The sequence below is a fragment of the Marmota flaviventris genome, chromosome 6, assembly GCF_047511675.1.
Source record: "Marmota flaviventris isolate mMarFla1 chromosome 6, mMarFla1.hap1, whole genome shotgun sequence".
In the NCBI taxonomy this organism is placed as follows: Eukaryota; Metazoa; Chordata; class Mammalia; order Rodentia; family Sciuridae; genus Marmota; species Marmota flaviventris.
This window is the reverse complement of record NC_092503.1, coordinates 34,562,637-34,582,674: the sequence shown is the minus strand read 5'-3', so window position 1 is coordinate 34,582,674 and position 20,038 is coordinate 34,562,637. Positions and strand designations below refer to the sequence as shown.

Here is a 20,038-nt window from a genome sequence, read left to right as displayed (position 1 = left end):
AAGAGTTGACAGTTCATACAGCATATAAGATGAGCAGGATCATATACTATCAAATGTGAATGGTATGAATTGTTTTTGCAATTCTTGAACGTTGTTAAAGCTTTGCATTTATCATCTCTAACATATAAATGATCAGTTATATTTCCCTGAAAAATTGCTTCTATTCAGCTAAATTAAACCAAAGGTCTTGGTTAAATTTTTATTGTAACCTTCCAAATAAACTCATCCCACTTCTGAGAGCATCTTAAATCATTTAAATCACCTTACCACCTGCTCAAACTTAACTCAACTCTTAAAGTGCCTAAATTTCTTGAGTGTCCCTGTAATGTAGAAACCCTTCCCAAACTTTATCCTCATTACTCTTGTCATAAATTCTTTGAAGATTTACACAGTCTGAACCTGCTTAGAATACAATTATTTTACCTGCAAATGTTAAGAAACAATTTAAGTGGACTCATTTAAATAGTATTTTTACTAAGCACTTGTTATCTTATATTGGAAAGAAAATGACAATCAAAAGCATAAATGTCTGAAAGCCTAATGTTACAAATAGTTTATGCTTCACCTTTTCTAACTAGCACAGGATGAATGAACTTTTAGAATCAGCTATGCAGGGCTGGGGTTGTGACTCAATGATAGATTGCTTGTCTAGCATGTAAGGCCCTGGGTTGGATCCTCAGCACCATATAAAAATAAACAAATAATATAAAGATATTGTTTCCAACTACTTCTAAAAAATAAATATTTAAAAAAAAAGAATCAGCTGTGCAAGTTTTCATAGTCCCAAGCTGCTAAAAATGGTCTAGAATTATCCAATTAGTATTTATACCTTTGGCTCCAACCCCCTACTATCTCTGACCTTCTCTTACTTACATGTTGAACAAAAATCCTGACTTTTGAATGAGACTTTCTCAAAATAAAAAAATAAAAATGGCTGGGAATGTTGCTCAGTGGTTAAGTGCCTCTGGGTTCAATCACCAGTACAAAAAAAAAAAAAAATCTGACTGTTGGTTATATTTACACTGATCATATATATAATATATTGACACTCTAAAGAAGAAAAGGAAGTGTTTTTTTAATAATTTAGCTAGGAAAACAGGTAATCTGAGATTGTCCTGAGCACAGCAGAAACATATGACTTTGCTAGCATCTTGTAAAGCTGCAGTATCATTGTGCATGGTGGTATATACTCAGATGAATAGATTCATGGATTGGGGGGAAAGTTGATGAGTGGATGGCATTTGGGATTCACGCAATCTGATTTTATTTTTAATTTCTTAAGTCAATGCTATGTGTTTTATTTGCTCAACATGAATCCATTTTCCCAGATACCTAATGAATATCATCTTGGAAAAGGTGTGGTAAAAAAAGAAACACCAATAAAATTCAATAGAAAATCCAATTTGCTTATTGCCAAGAAACTTAAAAAGAAACTTTTAAGAAAAGTTTATGAACTAGAGCTGCGGTAGGCAAACTACAGCCCATGGGCCAAATTTAGCCCTTGCCTGGTTCTCTTTGGCATTTACAGGTAAACATTTACAATCATGTGATGATTTGAAAGCACTAAATCTGAACTCCATTTAACTTAAATTTAATACGTCAAAGACTTCTAGTAATTCTCTTTAGTAGATTTGTATTATGAAATAATTTATACTCTATTATTGTTGATATTATTATGGTTTGAATTCTACCAACAAGAAGAAACTTTGAAATTTTCTTTCTCAGTGCATAAACTTGACTTTGTCTTTGGCTTATAAAGCACAAAATGTTCTATCTGGCCCTTTACAGGAAAGGATTGCTGACTCCTGATCTATAGACTCTTGATACCAATTTTGCTTCATTTAAAAATGAAACAAATAGACACACACACACACACACACACACACACACACACACACACTCAAACACTCAAACAAATAATTTAGAGATGTGACTTGCCTAACCTTTGCTTTGTCACTGTTTAAATCCAGGTGTGCCCCTGGCTACACTGGCAGTCCAAGCAGCCCTGGAGGCTCCTGCCAAGAATGTGAGTGTGACCCCTATGGCTCACTGCCTGTCCCCTGTGACCCAGTCACAGGACTCTGCACATGCCGCCCTGGAGCCACGGGAAGGAAGTGTGACGGCTGCAAGCACTGGCATGCACGCGAGGGCTCGGAGTGTGTTTGTACGTATACTAACTAAGTGTTTAGCAATAGGACCTAGGCTTCCCCTTCTGTCTCATTTCGAATGAGAAAAATGGACTTTTCTTCTTGTTTGCAATACCAAGGGCTCCTCTCCATTGGTTCTGACACTATCTATTCACCTCCAGCTTTTGGCCTACTGGTTATGACTCCATCCTGCTGAGCCATGAATAGCTGAGAAAATCCCCAGCATGCTTTGGTCCTTTCATTGAAACCCACAACAAAGTTCCTGGAGACAAATTTTATTTATTTATTTTGTTCATCTCAGGGTTTATAGTTTTTTTTCTAAAGTTGGCATTGCCTTTGTGACAGATTAAAGATCTGAGTATATAAAATTTTTTTGAATCCTTCTGAATTTGTAATCAACTAGGCAGGTACTTTAAGCCTTGAATTATAACTGATTTTTATTTTTCCAGATTTTATGGAAATCTATAGGGATATTGCTTTGTAAATTTCTCTTGAACTACAAAACCTGGGAGCATGAACTCAAGTATTTAAATATTTTTACTCACACATACACTAAATGGAGAGCAGTTTGCTGTCTCTCTGTCCCTTTCCTTCCTTTAACTGATTCTGAATTCAGTAGTGCCATATTGAAAATACATTGAAATGAGTAGTTAAATATAGTTCTTGGATTTTCTGAAAATTCTAATCTAAAATAGGTTATTTAAAAATTTAAGAAGCGAACATTGTACAGTGATATACTTTTCCTTAAGGAAATCTGTTTTAACACCTTTTACTTCAACATTTACCTTTTTAAATGCATTTGTGCATGCCAGTATTTTTTGTTTTAACATCTTACATGTGTGTTTGTATTAATAGTGTTTTAATTAGAAAAATTTTTGTTTGTACACTGGTCTTATAAGAGTTACCTCAAAAGCTAAGGCTGGATTTAAAAATATGCCAGAACTTAAGACTGGCTGTGTTTGGGTAGATAAGCTTTTAAATATTTTCTTTCTATTTCAACTATATTTAATGAAAAATATGTTATATTTCAAGTAAAAATAAATGTGAAAGCGGACAGGAGAGAAGAGATAAATTGTAGTATAATCATATGCATCAATATTATCATATCCAGTTATTGGTATATACAGTCACTCTTTCCAAGTATAAAGATATATTCTAATGATAATTAAAGAGTGTACTACTAAATATTCTATACTGTTTTCAGGTTGAATTATTAGTATAAATATAATTAACTAGATAATATGTAGATATTCCTAATGCAAATATGACATTAAAATCTAGGAAAGATAAAATGATGAATTATTTTTCTGAACATTCATTTGAAAGTGTAATAGCACTCTACTCATCAGCAATGACTTTAAGTTCTTTTTCTATTAATGACAGATACCTTATTTACATTTTTAGTAAATTAATCCTAAAAAATCTTATTCCTATCACATGTGTGGATTTCTGATCTCCAGATGTCCCATTGGAGGTTAACAAAAGAGTCAATCTTCCACTTACAAAGTTACACAGCCTTACAATGCTTTCCTGTGTTATTCTTATCCCACAGGGAAATGCATTCACACCTGCTATATATACATGGTATTCACTTCATTTGCTATGTCCTGGAAATTTAAATATTCTTCTGGAATATTAATTCTTCTTGATTAACTCATGAATTTTCTTCTATAAAAATGCTAAATTACAGGGTTGATTTTTATATTAAACCCTTACTGAAGTTTGTAATTATGATGTATAGGTGTTCCTTATGCTGCCTTCCTTAAGCTTTGGTGATGTCTGCTGACTTGTAGAACATTTCCTCTTTGTCCTTCATTAGGTGAACTCGTAAGAGTTGCCACACAGAATATCTTTAGACTTTCCTTGCTGTCTTTTAGAATTTTCTTCAATTTTAGAAAAATGTGCCATGGTTCTATCACATTAGTCTTCCCCAGGACTCAGTTTCTACACCTACTTTTTAAATGACTTAACAAAACAAGGTACAAGTGAGGACAAAACTCTGACTTATTCTCAATTCTCTTTGTAATACATTTTTATATCCTCAAGCTAAATTAGATCAAGGGTCCAAAGCATAGATTCTGCTGGCTCCTTGGATCTGCAGGGCCTGTTTTATCACATGTGATCATCCTGAGAGTACATAAGGCCCAGGGGTGTGAGCTTGCGGAGGGAGCCTGGTGAGGGCAAAAGTAGAGATGTGTAGCAAGAGAAGTGATTGTGGTGCTGGTTCTTAATGTGGTGCTGACTGTAGAAAATGAAATGCTTCTCCTGTTACAAAAACAAGCACCCATATAGGGTGGTAGCATATATTGTAGAAGAGTTAAATTTCTTCTCTATAGTTGATTCTCTAGGAGACACACTTTAAATTGGCCCATAACAAGAGTTTGTATTTTTTTTTAAATGCACAATAAATGACCTAGGCATGTTCATTATATTATCTCAGGCAAGCTACCTGTTGGTGGAAAGAATCTGCATATGCACCATAAAATTAAAGTCTTATATAATAAAAGATAAAATTCTGCTGAAAGACTGGACAGTACAGAACAAATACAAAAGTCATAGAAGAGTTTCCTTTGACCACCCAGCTTTGCCAGAGAGACTTATCACCACCAAGGCCAGTTGAGAGTGAGTAAGCCAGAATTTTACCGAATTCAACATGGAATTTCCTGTGGGACATAGGCTTTTTGTATGTGAGATTTCCAGTATTATGATGAATTTAAACAAATAGTTTGTGTCCATCGTGGGAAGTATTTACACCTCAGTGTCACACAATTAGTGAGTCAAATCCAGCCACACCAAGGTGATCAGCTCCACCAAGCAGAATAGCACCTGGCCTTAAATAAGCAATATTCACCTGCAGACACTAGTCAGTCTCCAAAGAAGCCCCTCTACCAAAAACAAGATCATCATAATCATAATTTTTAAAGGCTCACTTTGAGAGTTGATCTTTTGCAGGCACCATGTTAATTGCTTCATATGCAGCTCTTTTAATTCTTGCCGTATCCCTAGACATTATCATCACCATTGTGGGATAAGAAAGTTAAATTTAGGCAGTTTAAGCCATATTATGGTTTGGATAAGTGTCCCCTAAAGGTCAATGTATTGAAGGCTTGGTCCCCAGGTTGACTCTATTGAGAAGTGGTGAAAATTAAGAAGGTAGGGCCTTATGAGAAGTCCTTAGGTAACTGGGGGTCTGCTCTCAAAGGAGGCTGTGGGACCTAGTCCCTTCTTCTCTTTTTTACTCTCTACCATGGGTGAGCTGTTTGCTCCACCAACCACTCTCAGACTTTGCCATCAGAAATGTCTACCAGAGGCCGAAAGCAATGAGTATGCTAATCTTGTACTGCAAGCACCAAAAATGTGAGCCTAGATAAACCTTTTCTCTTTATATGTTAATTGTCTCAGATATTTCATTATAATGATGGGAAGCTGACCAACACAAATCACTTTCCGAAGGTTCACTGTTTGAACATAGGTGGTTTGTAAATCTTATTTTCTTAACCTCTCTGCTGGCTCCTGATGGAAAATGCAGAAAACTAACATGGTTTACCTGATATATTCAGCATTAATGAAGTCAGTCTTTTATTCATTTATTTCTTCTCCTCTAAGAATCCATTTTACCTGAATAAAAAATAAAAATAAAATGGACTACAGATATATAAAAAAAAAACAACTTTTAAATTTATCCAAGGCCAATAAGGTCTTATTTTTTTTCTGTTAAACATTGTGGGTCTCTCCACTAAGTTATAAAAGACTTATAAAATATTTCTAATAGATGCTAATTCATCAGAGATTGTCAAGTAGGCTGTCCCCTTTGTAGGAAAAAAGGCACACTAGCCATGTACCCAGACTAACTTCAGAGCCTTTTTTCTTTTTGTAGGAATTATTTGGGGGAGTTCTTTATTATTACAAGGAGTTCTTCACTTGCATATGTTAGTGAAATCTGAATAGGTAATTGATTGGATTTCGCAAGTTGGCTTTCTCCTTAGTAAGTGAAAAAAATCCATCCTCCTCTTTCAACCCTCATTCATAATTGACATGTCATTTTACAATTACCTGCACTTCTGAAATTTGAGAATGAGCAAGAAAGTCATTATTTATTCAGTAGTAAAGTTTTATATTGTGAAAAACTTGGACTTGTTCATGTCCTATTTTCCTCAGATGCATACTTAACAGAGTAACTCATGTGATGTTTAAAATAGATTGTGAATGGCATGGTAAAATAGATAAATCTCCCAGAAAACCAAAAGATAAAATAAATAGCTATTGGCAAGATGTTATGCCACAAAAAGTGCTTGAAATAGCATTTAATAAATATCAAGTTGATACTTACTATTTTTAATCACTGCATATAAAGTATTTGGAGTATATCAGTTTTTTATTATTTATAGTCACAGTTTATTTAAAATATAGAATATAAAATAAAACTTTGCTAGCTAATGTAAAAAATCTATCATGAAGTGTCCTTGATACTGATCCACAGAGACACTATCAAGATTATTATTTTTAACAGCCAGTTACCACCAAAGATCTTACCATAACAATACAAAGGCTCTTATTATCACTAGAGCATTGTTTATTCAATATAATCAAACTTGATTAATATTGACAGTGATTGTTTTCTATGCAAAGAATTAGGCTCAAAATAGTAGAATATTGTTATCACTGTAAAGAAAACAGGATTTTCTGTTTTAAAATGTGAAAAAACATCAACTGATCTTCAAAGGCAATTTTAAAATCTATAACTTTGTATGTCATTGCCCTCCATCCCAGCACCCTGAAGATCACCCTATCTCTACCCCCACTTTAGTGTCCAAGTTCCTTTTCCAAGGCCAATGTGTCCACTAGAGCCTTTTGGAACTCTGAACCATGGCATGCTGTTCAAATCCAGGTGTTGGCAATCCGTTAAAACCACTTGTGTTTCCCTTGTTTTGCACCATCTACTCATCTGTTTCATTAGTAAAAGATGCTTGAATTTCTTGTCACCAACCTTCTTAGCACAGATCCAGGGGACCAGTGTGTGGAGCAGTAACTGTCACTTTGATTCTGGATAAATTTTTTAGTCATTGAGGGAGAGTCTCAGTGATTTGCACACCACATTGAGCAAACTGTTCTGTTAACAGATTAAGGAGTTGCATGTTGAATTGACATTTGGAAAAGCATGATCACTATTCCTTTTTTTTTTTCAGTGAAGCTTTTAAAAATAAAGTGAATTCTTCATTGATTTCTATTCTGGCTAGGCCCTAAAGCTTTATTGACTTCTATTACAAGTACATGATTTTAAAATTAGATATATTAAAAGACAGTCTAATCTTTCTCCTTTTTGTGGCATCCCCCAAACAGACAATTCTCTATTGCACGGAATTTTGCTTTTATAAAATGGCTTAGAGCTGGGAACGGTGGTGAACACCTATAATGGCAGCAGCTCCAGAGGCTGAGACAGGAGGATCATGAGTTCAAAGCCAACCTCAGCAAAGGCGAGGTGCTAAGCAACTCCGTGAGACCCTGTCTCTAAATAAAATACAAAATAGGGCAGGGAATCTGGCTCAGTGGTCAAGTGCCCCTGAGTTCAATTCTTGGTATCAAAAAGAATACAATAAAATGGCATAGAAGGTTTGATTTCTAGTCCATCTCATAAAAGATGTGTGACACCAAATTAGTTAATTGTTCAAAACCTTATTTTAACATCTGTAAAATAGAAATAAAATACTATATATAGGCATATGAAATGTCTAAGCATAATAGATGGTTTATAAATCCTAACAATTATTACTATCATTGTTATTTAGTGACCATTTTTTCAAAGACATGATGTTTGGTGCAACTCATCTGTTTCTAATACAATATTTTCCTTCATTTAGGCTTAATTCCAGTTTTATATAATTATCTCTAATTATAGATTCTTCAAGTCACAGAAAATCACTTTTATGACCAGTTTACATTTTTCTTTTCTTTAAGTTCTGCACATGCATTATTTATAGATTCATAAACAGCCTAATTGTGACTATTTTTCTTATCTATAAAAAAGTATATTAATAGTACTTACCTAATAGAACTACTGTGAGAATTAGATGAGATAATGATAGCAAACATGATACATTGCCTGTCATATAGTGAATATTGTGTAGATAAAAGCTATAATCTCATTATTATTTATAGTACATTCAAATTTTCAAAGTTTTCATTTGGTTTTTGAAAAGTTATACCATCTCTGAACCATCTCTGAACCATTGTTTTTCTTATAGACTCTGATTTAGTTTATGTATTATATATATGTATATTTTACTACTTGGCACACAGATTTATCAGTCTCAGCTAAAACCTACAGATTACCTTTACCTCTTGTCAAACCTAACAGATAAAATGCCTTCTTAATGAGTCTGGACCAATTTTTTTATACATTTATTTATAAATAATATAAAATAACTGGATCCATTTTAATAAGCCCTAAATTTATGTTAATCTAAAATTTTATTCTTGAAGAGGTCAAGGGAAAGAGAGAAATATAAAATCCAGACACAGGGGAACTATCAATGCTATTCTTCTAGAAGAATTAATTTAAAATATGCACATTAACACATAAATTTTATCTTTTGTCAAAATGTATATTTACTCCATTATTCTTAGTTGAATAGAACATATAATTTATATATCTTTATCTAAAATTGGCAAAGGGGTTTAGCCTTTTCTAAAATGCTCAGTGTACTCATTTCAGCCTCCGCTTCTTTGACATGAATGCAGTTTGTGAATTTTTGTGACAGTAAGCCAGTCATTATTATGCATGGGGGACTCTGGTAGAAATGCAATATTTTGTACTAATTGCTAACAGAAAGATCTGTAATATTGGCTGCATGATTTGCCCCTTACATGTGCCCAGCTATAACGATCTGAATTTAGTACTGCATTTGTTAATATTAGACACAAATTTATTCTGACACTTTTATAGGCAAAGCCTTGGAAACATTTAGTCATGTAAAATATAATCATAGTCTTGAAATATTTGCTTTTGCTCTCATGCATTTTAGGCAGGATTTCACTTTATAATCTTATCTGTATTGCTGAATTAGGAAAATTGTTTGGTGAGGTTATTTGGGGTCCTGATCATGAGACAGGTGTTAATTTACACTGCACCCTTATCAAAGAGCAATTGTTTACAGAATGTGAATATTCCTCATCTCTGTACACTCTTCAGATCTTCCCATCATAGTGAGTTAAATTCATCTTTAAATTGCATCCCATTTCCAGTGTCTATTGGCAGACACTTCAGACTTTTGAGGGCAAAGAAAAGTAGCTCGTGGTATAAGTGAAATATTTTGTGTCAGAAAAAAAAAACAGCAAACCATTATGCAAAGGGCACAATTCCTGGTGTGTTTACCTTATAACTGAGTGTACTAGACTTGTACAGAAGCTTTGAAAAAATCTCCATGGCTACCATTTTCATAAGTCTTTCTGAACCCATTGAGACAGATGTTAGTATATTACTTGGAGCATACTATAAAACTTACCTTTCACTTATGGAAATGTGATTGTAACTTGGTTCTCCCAAAAGCAAACACAAAGACCATAAGACATGGGATAATAATAGACCTTTGTACACAGAAACATAAAATGGAATGTATGAGTCCTTGAAAGAGCAATTAAATACATTTTCATTTTAGCAACTGAAGATGAGGAACTAAAGCAGATGGGCAGGGGGTAGAATAAATGAGAGAAAAATCAGTATCCATCATGCCTCTTGGCATTCTAGCTCAGCAATTTACTCTGTAGTAGATCACAGTAAATCAGATCTAGTTTTCCATTCCAGCTCCTGGTTTATTCTTATGTGAAATAAAAACTAAGCAAACTGTGGGTACTTTCCCTGGCAATTTCTAGAATCATACAATAAGGAGCCTCTAGCTATATTATTATCAACAAGCCAACTCAATTCCTTTTTGGAGATAGATGAGTAATACATTATAAATAAATTGCAGAAAGGACTACCACAGGATTCCTGAAGAACATTCTACCCTAAAAAGCATGGTGAGATATCATATTATCAAATACCTTTCGGGATCTTGAAGCTGAAAAGTGAAAATTACTTGCTTCAATCCTGGGATTATCTTCCAAAAATACAGCCTCACTAGAAATAAATAGAATTTGTTTGGGCTCCCTGGAAAGGGAAACTTCATGTTTTTCATAATTCTTAATAATATTAAGAATTGCTACAAATGCTTGCTTTTAACTTGTGAATTGCAAAGTCAAAGTCTTTCATTTGAATCCATACTCTGAATTATAGCAGCAAAACTTAGAAATGTATATTAGTTATTGCTGCCAGTCTGAAATGTACAATGCCAGCTATATACAGCGTAGCCTCAAGATTCTATAGGTTGGCAATTTGGGCTGGGGTCAGTAAGACAGGACTTTTGTTGCCATGCCTGGACGTATCTGGAATGACCCCAACCACAGTGTGGGGACTCAGCTGGTGGCAAGTTGGGCATGCCCCTCTCTGTCTCATGTTATATCCTTGCTCTTGCCCAGGGTTGTCCTCAAAGTAACCGGGTTCCAAGAGTATGAAAGCAAAAATCACTAACACCTTGAGACTGAGGCTTAGAAGGTAAATGTATTCCTCTGTCTATTCTGAGAATCAGAGTATGTGGCAAAGCCAAAGAAGATTGGAGGGAAGAGAAGTAAACTTACCTTTTCACAGAAGCAGCAGCAAAGATGTAATCATTTATAACGTACTACAGAAATCAGAATCACCTCGATCTGGTCAGTAACCTAGATGTGGTCTTTCTTGCCTGGTGGTACTTTAGACCTATTTTCTTCTCTTCTGTCGCTCCAAGTAAGTGTCTCTTCCCTGGGTCATCGCTGCATGATGGAGCCCCAGTACAGCCACCACAACAGTCATCCCTGATTTCAGGTGGTCTCTGTCCTCAAATCACAACACAGTTTTTTTCTATGATTATTGTTTTTATCCTGTTCCTCTGTTCTTTGCAATCTGCGTGGTTCACCATTTCCTATCAAACATGTCACTCTCACATTCAGAAGTCTTCTATGTGACCAATATCCTTCCCCTCTCTCACTTGAACATTCTGCTCCCAGTCTCACCCTCTCAGGAACTTGTTTACATGCCATCCTTAGCCATTCTTAGACCAAAAGATTTTCTTGCTCTTCATTCACAAAGATATTATTAATATACAAGTATTTATAGAATTTACTGTGTTGAAGACACTTTCTAGGCACAGTGAACAAGGTGTTTAAGGTCCATTCTTAAGTAAGAGAGAAACAATATATACATATGCAAACAACATACTAAGACAGCCAGTGCAAGCAGAAGGTCTAAGATAATAAAACAGGGAATTCAGGGGTGACAGGTGAGCAATTGAAGTAAAGGTAACTTTAAAGTCATCAGGACCTTCCACTTTGTGCAAGTAACACCTGAATATTTGACCTGCACACCCAAAAGCCAAGTGGATGAAGATGAAGTACCCTAGGTAAAGGATAACACAAGTAAAATGAGCTCGACCATATCTTACCCACTTTAGCACTGAGCATTCCTACCATTTACCATCTGGCAGGCAGGGGAAGAACCCAGGATCTATGTTTTTATAAATCCCCATGTGATTCTAATGTGCAGGCAAAGCTGAGAACCACTGATTTCCAGCAGAGCTTTTAAGACTTTCCTATCACATGGAATCTTTCTCAAATGCAGCCTGTGGTTTGCAAGATCTGGGGTAGAGCACAAGACAGTGCATCAGTGCATTTCTAATGAGCTCCCAGGCGGTGCCAAGACTGCTAGTCTGTTAGCTCCTCACAGCATGGTGCACAGACCAGCAGTATAGATGTCCAGGAACTTGTTAGGATACACATGCTCAGCCTAAGAATCAGATACCAGGGAATACTATCACCTCCTGATTCAGAAACCTGGGGCATGACTAAGTCTCCTGGAATTTCAGAAAATCCTTTGGGTAACTAAGGCCTACTGAAGTTCTGGAGAACCAGAACATGGATCTAGGTGTTTAAGCATGATCAATTTGGCACTTAATTATGTCCTGTGTTGTGTTTCTATAATCATGTCTTGTAGGTAACTCTGTTGAAGCTTACACTGATCAAGAGGGTGAAGCCATAATGTTCTCTTCCTTTTATTTAGTTTCCACAATGCACAAATTCCTTCATTCTGGTTAGGAGGATGAGACAGACTTAGGTACTGGGAATGAAATTGACCAAATTATGTTGTTATAATTATGTTGTGTACATGCACACAAATATGTAACAATGAGTCCCACTATTATGTATACTTATAGTTCACCTAAAAAAAAAAATTAGAAGAGACACAGCTCCATTTCCAGCCTTCTGTTGCTGCCTCCAAAGCTCTTGTTCACTCAGCTTCTCAAGTATTGGAGCTTGCAGAGCCCCTGCAGATGACACTCCATGGTTGCAGGTGTCACCTGAAAGGAGCTGATTTATCAAACACCCTGCTGGGGCAGTTTAGTCCCTGTGAAGAAATGTTGTAACTCACCTCTAACTACTGTCCTATCAAAAAATCACCCTCTATACTACTTCTGTTTGTTTACAAGCTTCTGTTAATGGTTTTCTCTCCATTAAGCTGCTCAGGGGAGTGCTATTTAGAGAACTAATTGAATTCTTGCCAGTTTGGGGCATGATCCAGTGCTGCTCCAGATCTCAGTATTTTCCGTGATAGGTATTTTCCTTTCCTCTAATGTGTGTAGTCTTGGTATCTCCATCTGCAGAATAGATGTTAGAGATTGTAACTGTATACATGAATTTATCTATTTTATCAGCATGGTAGTACCTGCTCCTTTTTTATGAAGAGAAAACTCATTACTCTGCAAAGTAAAACTAGAAAGGGAAATACATATAATTTAAAGTGCTCCCCAAATATTAATACATGTTAATTTTAGAAATTGTACTATTTGTGAGATTAATTCGATCATGAAGAGACAAAAATCCAATTTTTTCTCTACCAATTGTACAACCAAATTTGAGGAGTTCCTCTTCCTGATCACTGAAAAGATTGTAAGTACAATATTAGTACTCTTGTCTACTTAAGAGATAAAACTTTCCTGATCCATAGCCATTATTTATCTACAAGACTAGACAAGGTTAATTAATCATCAAATTGGGGATTTGTGGGCTGTACCTAACCATGGGTGAAAAGGTATTGAGGTTCACTACAGAGGAAGAGTTGGCAAACAAATAAGTAAATAAATAAATATCAAGACATGGTAAAAACAATAATTATAAAAAGAAAATTTGTTTTGGCTTGAAAAATAATACTGTTTAGTATGTAATCAGTGATAATTTTCATAATTTTCGACATGTCATACATGAAGCACGCACAGGACAACCTGCTTTAGTGTAGCACTGTACATTTATACACATAGAACAATTTGAATATACTGCAGTATGTTATATTTCTAAGCTACAGATTGCTCCTGTGGGGACTTTGGAGTGTTTTATATTCTGTGTCTCACCTCTCCTTTACTGCTATTGCAATATGCTTCCTTTCCCTAAAACTCCATTTAGTCCTCTTTTTGGAACCTCTATGTAGTTCATCTTCTTCTATTTCCAGTTCTGGGTGGCAGGCATATCAACTCTGTTGTCATTATTCTCATCTTTTCTCAACTGCTATCCATTCAATAGCATTAATTATCTGAGATGAGTACCACTATGTCTCACAGAATTATGCTTGGCCCATAAACTATTTCATTGCTGAAATCTTTGAACATCTGGATGGCATGTTTAGCAGAAGTAAATATTCTCTGTTGTTTCCCTTCCAGTTTGTGGAGATGAATGCACAGGCCTGCTTCTCGATGACCTGGCTCGCCTGGAGCAAATGGCCATGAGCATCAACCTCACGGGCCCACTGCCTGCTCCGTATAAAATTCTCTATGGCATTGAAAATACAACTCAGGAATTAAAGGTAGGTTGGTACAGTAGCAGCAAGAACCAGGGCCAAGGTGACAGAAGCATCCCAAGTGACATTGGCCATAATTGGTAAATGCTCTTTCCACTGCCCCAAATCAAGGGGAGCGGCTGTTAGGGAAGTTCAGATTTTCTAAAGCCATGTTTTTCAAACTGGAAAACTGTAATATGCAGAGTGCCATTAAAGGAAAAAGAGTCTCATATATACCCTCCCCCCCACTGTTTTTCCTAAATCAGTTTTATTATGTGACTTAAATATGTGTGAACATAAAATCAGGTATGTACTCCTTATACTTATAGCTCCATAAAATCAAAACAAATTAATTCTTACAGAAGTCTACAAAACCAATAAAATTCAAATTAAAAACATTAATCTAAAGTAATATGATTTTGGCTAAAAGTAAATTGCTACTTGCAACAAGAATATGATTCTGACTACCTCCGCATGGGTTCTTTCACCAGCAGGCAATATGTGATAGCTTGGTTATCTTACTATTCCACAGTTGAACTAGTGAGCCCCTTGCAAGGGATCCTGAACAACTTTTGGCATCATTTGACAAGTACTTGTGACTCATAAGCTCAAATTTTCCCTATGATCAAACATGTAAGCAGATGTAGTCTCTGATATCAGGAGTTAATGTGTATTTTGAGTACCTAATTTGGGGTCCAGAAGAGCTTACATTAAAACCCAAGAATAAATCTTTGTTCTAGAGAACTAGTAGACTTTGAAAGTATCTCTACAAGTTCCAGTTTGAAAAACACTATTCTGAAACATTGTTAAAGCTTTTGGTCTTTGAAGGGATAAGAAGAAATGTTAAGGAAATCAGATTCGTTTTAAAAAGATGAAAAGTACATAATTTGCTATCAGTCAGTTACCAAGTATTTATAAGAAATTATAGAATGCCCAGGGTTGTACTTTGTTCCCTGGGGTATCTTTTGACTTTTATAATATTGTCACTAAACCTCAGGAATCCTAGATTCTATGTAGCTTAAAAAAATCATTAAGCAGTAATTCAATAGCAAAAATCATACTATGTGCTTTATCAAGATTTGAGGTACAATAGAGTACAAAGATTGAAGAAATCAGTAAGATTCTGGATAACTAGAGAATGCACCCTTAATGAGAGTTAATTTTGTTGAAAATCAAAGGGTAAATACCATTTTATTTAGTTAGCTAGGTTTTTTTTTTTTTTTTTTTTTTTTTGAGGGTACTGGGGATTGAACTCAGGGGTACTTGGCCACTGAGCCATATCCCCAGCCATATTTTTATTTTATTTAGAGACAGGGTCTCACTGGGTTGCTTAGGGCCTCGCTCACTTTTGCTGAGGCTGGGACTGAACTCCTGATTCTCCTGCCTCAGCCTCCCAAGCTGCTGGGATTATAGGTGTGAGCCACTGTGCCTGGCTTATATACCATTTTAATTGGCAGAGAAGTATTGGTGAGGACGAGGAAGAAATCCAAACTTGATTCACTCGTCCCATATACTTATCTGGGAAATATATTTTTAATCCTGATTATAGCCACTTTATTATGCCTATTTTACTGAAAAACCACTGATAATGATAGCAAGAATAACTAAAATTTATGGAAAACTAAGCAATTAACTTACGTGAATAACCATACATAACTCATATAGAAACTCTAAGAAGTAAGAAAAGAGTTTTCATGGATTAAATATTTGTGCTCCCCACAAAGTTCATATGTTGAAGGCTTGTCTTAGACTGTTTTAGGCTGCTATAACAAAATGCTATAAACTGTGGAGATTGTAAACCACAGGGACTTATTCACAGTTCTAGAGATTGTGAGGTCCATGATAAACGTAGATTGTATATCTGATGAGGGCCCCTTCCTCATAGATGTGTGTTCTCATATGGTAGAAGAGAATAGCTAGTTTTGTTAGATCTCTTTCACAAGGGCACTAATCCTAATCTTGAGGTCTGTACCCTTATGACCTTATCACTTCCCAAATGCCCTAGTTCCAAATACCATCACCTCAGAGGGTAAAATTTTAGAGAGAGACAAACAATCTCTAACAATAATAAGAAATGTCATGGTATTTGGAGACAGGGTCTTAGGGAGGTAAACAGATTAGGTCATGAAGGTAAAGACCTCATAATGTATTAGTAGCCTCATATAAAGAAGAAGTACATTCTCTCTTCTCCCCCCCACCTGTCTGTAGTATTTCTTTTTTATAGCAGTCTCATCTAAGATGGAAGTACTATTTTATCTTTGTTTTTCAAGTAGGGAAACTGAGGCACCAAGAAGTTTTTGCATAAGGCACAAAGTTTTATAGCTATTGAGTGTAGAGCTAGAATTTAAAAAGAGGGAGTATAACTTTAAAACCTATAAGAATGACTATCTTGGGCTGGGGATATAGCTCAGTTGGTAGAGTGCTTGCCTTGCATGAACAAGGCCCTGGATTTGATCCCCAGCACCACAAAAAAACAAAAAACAACAACAACAACAAAAAACAAGAATGTCTATAAAACTCAGAGAGAGAAAGTAACTTGCCAGGGAGGACCCAGTGAACCAGTGATGAGATCTCCCTAATGCACAGCCCCTGCTTGCTCTTGCCATGGAGTCATGCCATGTGAGCAGAGGGAGAGGTATGAATGAGGCATCTCTAGCAGACATTAAAAGTCAGGCCTGCTAGTGACAGATAAAGCTGAGGACTGGAGTAGGGCAGGGTGATATGAAGGACAACCTTGAAAGCAGGCAGAGGATTCTGAGTTTAACTTCATTGTCCTAATATTCAGGGATATAAAGAGTTTCCACAAAGAGAATGCCGACTAGTTATTTTCCATGTGCATGAAGGGAATACAAAGAAAAGAAATTAAATTAGAAAAGCAAACATTTCAGTTGGATGTAAGTATTTTTTAAAAAATCGTACTGAAGTAATGAACAATGAAGTGCTGAAGGGCACCGGGGAAAAGGTCCCAACTGTCACCAAGCTGAGGACTTCAGTTGCCTACCCTCTTACATCTAGGTGTTAATCAAAATGAGCTTGGCTTTCTTTAAATCCCAAACTCTCCTGATTCTGTGTATTCTTATTACATAATTCATTAAGTAGTTGGATCCTTAAGATCCCATTTTGATGTTTTAAACCCTTAAGCAAATTCTTTAATCTCTTTCTTCAGTTCTTCACTGTGGCAGTGGTCCCTAGGTCCAATCTAAAGACCACCAAGAGCACACAAATGATAGAATAAAGCTGGATTTATTAGCTCACTCCAGGTAGGACATGGAACACCAGGGAGAACAGTGGGCCATCTCCATAAGAGGGTGTTAGGAAGAAGGTATAGTACATTGGGCTAGAGCTGGGTGGTGTGAGGGCAGGTTCCAGGAAGCAGGGGTTAGTACTCAATTGGGTGCTGTTAGAAAGAGGGAATAATTATATAATTCAGTAGTCTAATGATTATCTAGGAAGAACAGAGGGAAACAAACTATGAGTGAAGAAACTGGTCCTTCATGTTAGCCAGGAAATAGGATTTTATGGTATTATCTAAGCCCAGGGAAACGGTATTGTCTGTGCTTAGATAAGATTATAGAATGGTCTCATTTTTTCCTTTTTATTCACCACTATCACAGAGTGACCCTATCTAATCTTGTGAAATTGTATATTCAACGGGAGAAGAAAGTAGCCTGTGAATGCCAGACCAGCTCTTACCTATTCTAAGTCCAGGCCAGTTAGTACCAGGATCTCAATGCCAAGTGCTACTGTTAGCTCTTTTCGTGCCTGTAAACTGTGTCTCTGCTGATTGGAACCAGGAGTGTTATGGAGGTTCATCTTAATTCTACTTGCTATTAGCTGTGGGATCTTGCACAGATTTTTAACTCTCTATAAGCCACATCCACAAAATGGAATAACATTGACTAGATAGGACTCTTGTAAGAATTAAGTGAAATAGCAACTACACAAGAAACAAAAACAAAGTTTGCACAGTAAATTCTCAATAAATTACTACTTTTTTTTTTTGCTATTTGCCTGAGTATTTGACATAATTCTCAGTATGTAGGGTTGTTATTTTTTTATTTAAAGTAATAAACCAAGTTTTTTGAATATGTAGGAAAACTGTGTGCCATTCAACCCAATGATTACTGCAAAACCACTTACTGAAGTGTGTATGGGATGAAATGTTTTTCAGCACCTGCTCTCACCCCAGCGGGCCCCTGAGAGGCTTATTCAGTTGGCAGAAGGCAATCTGAATACACTTGTGATGGAAATGAATGAGCTTCTGACCAGGGTAAGTTGGCAAAGTCTTCCTAAGTAGATAGATATAAGAAATTAATTTCCATAGGAACTAAAATTATAATAAAGTTCAGAGACTCTAATCTTGTTCTTCCCAGTTTGATGCACATCAGGACTTGCTACTTCTGCTTCAAATCAAATCTTAAAAGCCAGTAGCAGACATCCCCCCCACCCAACAACAACAGCAACAACAAATGATTGTGATACTTAGGAAGTATCAGAGACAAAGACCAAAAATATGAGAATTACAATGTATTTTGAAAACTGTATTCAGTAACATTTATGCTAAAGTTTTTATCAATTCTAAATTTCAAAAGCACTCTCCTTCATTTCTGGAAGGAAAAACAAATGAAAATACTTGTAGTCTCTTTGATCTCCTCCTGGGATTTTTCATTTGTATAAAAACAGTCTCCATCAGATCAGTATTCTTACTCAAAAAAAGGGTAATATTCTTTATTGTGAAAATCCCAAACATTCAAGACACCCTTGAGAGTCAGCATACAAAGTCCATGTCGCATTTATCAGACTTTTTCAGGAATTGATAGTTTTAAATTTTCAAAATGCAAGAGTGCTAAGGTTCTTTTTTGTTGAGGAAAACAACATAAAGCCCGCCATCTTGTGGTCAGAAAAATGCATGAACAAGAATCCAGCCTGCTCTGTAGGAATTCAGTTGATTATCCAAATTTAAGCTTTAAAATACAAAGAATACTAGAGTTAGAAGGTTTTAGAAATTATCTACTCCATTTTGTATTTTAAAGAAGAGCTGCCTCAGGCCATGATAGTGAAATGAATCAACAATGGCTATCAATTCACTACTCAAGGACCTAACCAGGAACAAGCTCCGGATTCCCATTGGCTCAGTACTTTTTTCACATAAACTGCAGCTGGATTAGGAAAATTTCCACAGGGAAATCAAATGGCTTCTGAGCACATAATGCTAAACAATGGCCCTGATGTTACAAGTAGCATACTAAACACTTTCTCTAAATCTCAAACCAGCAATATAGAATGTACATAGTTTCTTGCCAAATGTACATAGACATTAAATTAATTAATGAGTGTATGAATCTCATATTAATTTCATATTTAATAATTTATCTGTTATATGACTATTACTAAATAATATATTTTAAATGAATCATAGCAGAGTAAACTCAATTCAATTCAATTTATATGTTTACTACATGCAAAGCCCCAAGGGTTGTCAAATGAAAAATATTAGTGAGGCTCAGTCTATCTTCAAGGACCTCTTAGTCGTGTGTGTGTGTGTGTGTTTATTTATGTGTTTATGTGCAAGCCTGGATGTGTGTGTGACATTTAGGTGAATGGAGATAGTATTTATCAACTATACACAGATATATATATCCATATATCCATATATATATGTCCATATATCTGTGTATAGTTGACTAATATTATATGGCCCTCCTATACCCACAGCCTCCCTTACTATTCACCTCCCCCATCAGAATGGTGCTTTTGTTAGGATCAATGCACCTTTAGTGCTATATTTTTATCAACCAACATCCAAAGTTTATCTTAGTGATTATTCTTGGAATTATATATTCCATACAAACACATCTTGATATGTACTCATCATTACAGTAAGCTACCAAAGAGTACCACTGCCCTATAAATCATTTGTGTTCCACCTCCACATTATCCTCCCTCCCTAACCCATAGCAACTGCTCATCTTTTCACTGTGTCTATAGTCTTTGTCCA

At 35.8% G+C, this 20,038-nt stretch overlaps 1 protein-coding gene across 1 annotated transcript in view; it reads left to right on the top strand.

Annotated features, from left to right (window-relative positions):
- The window catches only part of Lama2 (laminin subunit alpha 2), a 571,380-nt gene that overhangs the window by 403,321 nt on the left and 148,021 nt on the right, over positions 1 to 20,038 (top strand). The window contains exons 32-34 of the mRNA XM_071613037.1: positions 1,971 to 2,164; positions 13,925 to 14,067; positions 18,212 to 18,310. Coding sequence (XP_071469138.1) covers positions 1,971 to 2,164; positions 13,925 to 14,067; positions 18,212 to 18,310 — 436 coding nt within the window. The remainder of the gene's footprint in view (positions 1 to 1,970; positions 2,165 to 13,924; positions 14,068 to 18,211; positions 18,311 to 20,038) is intronic.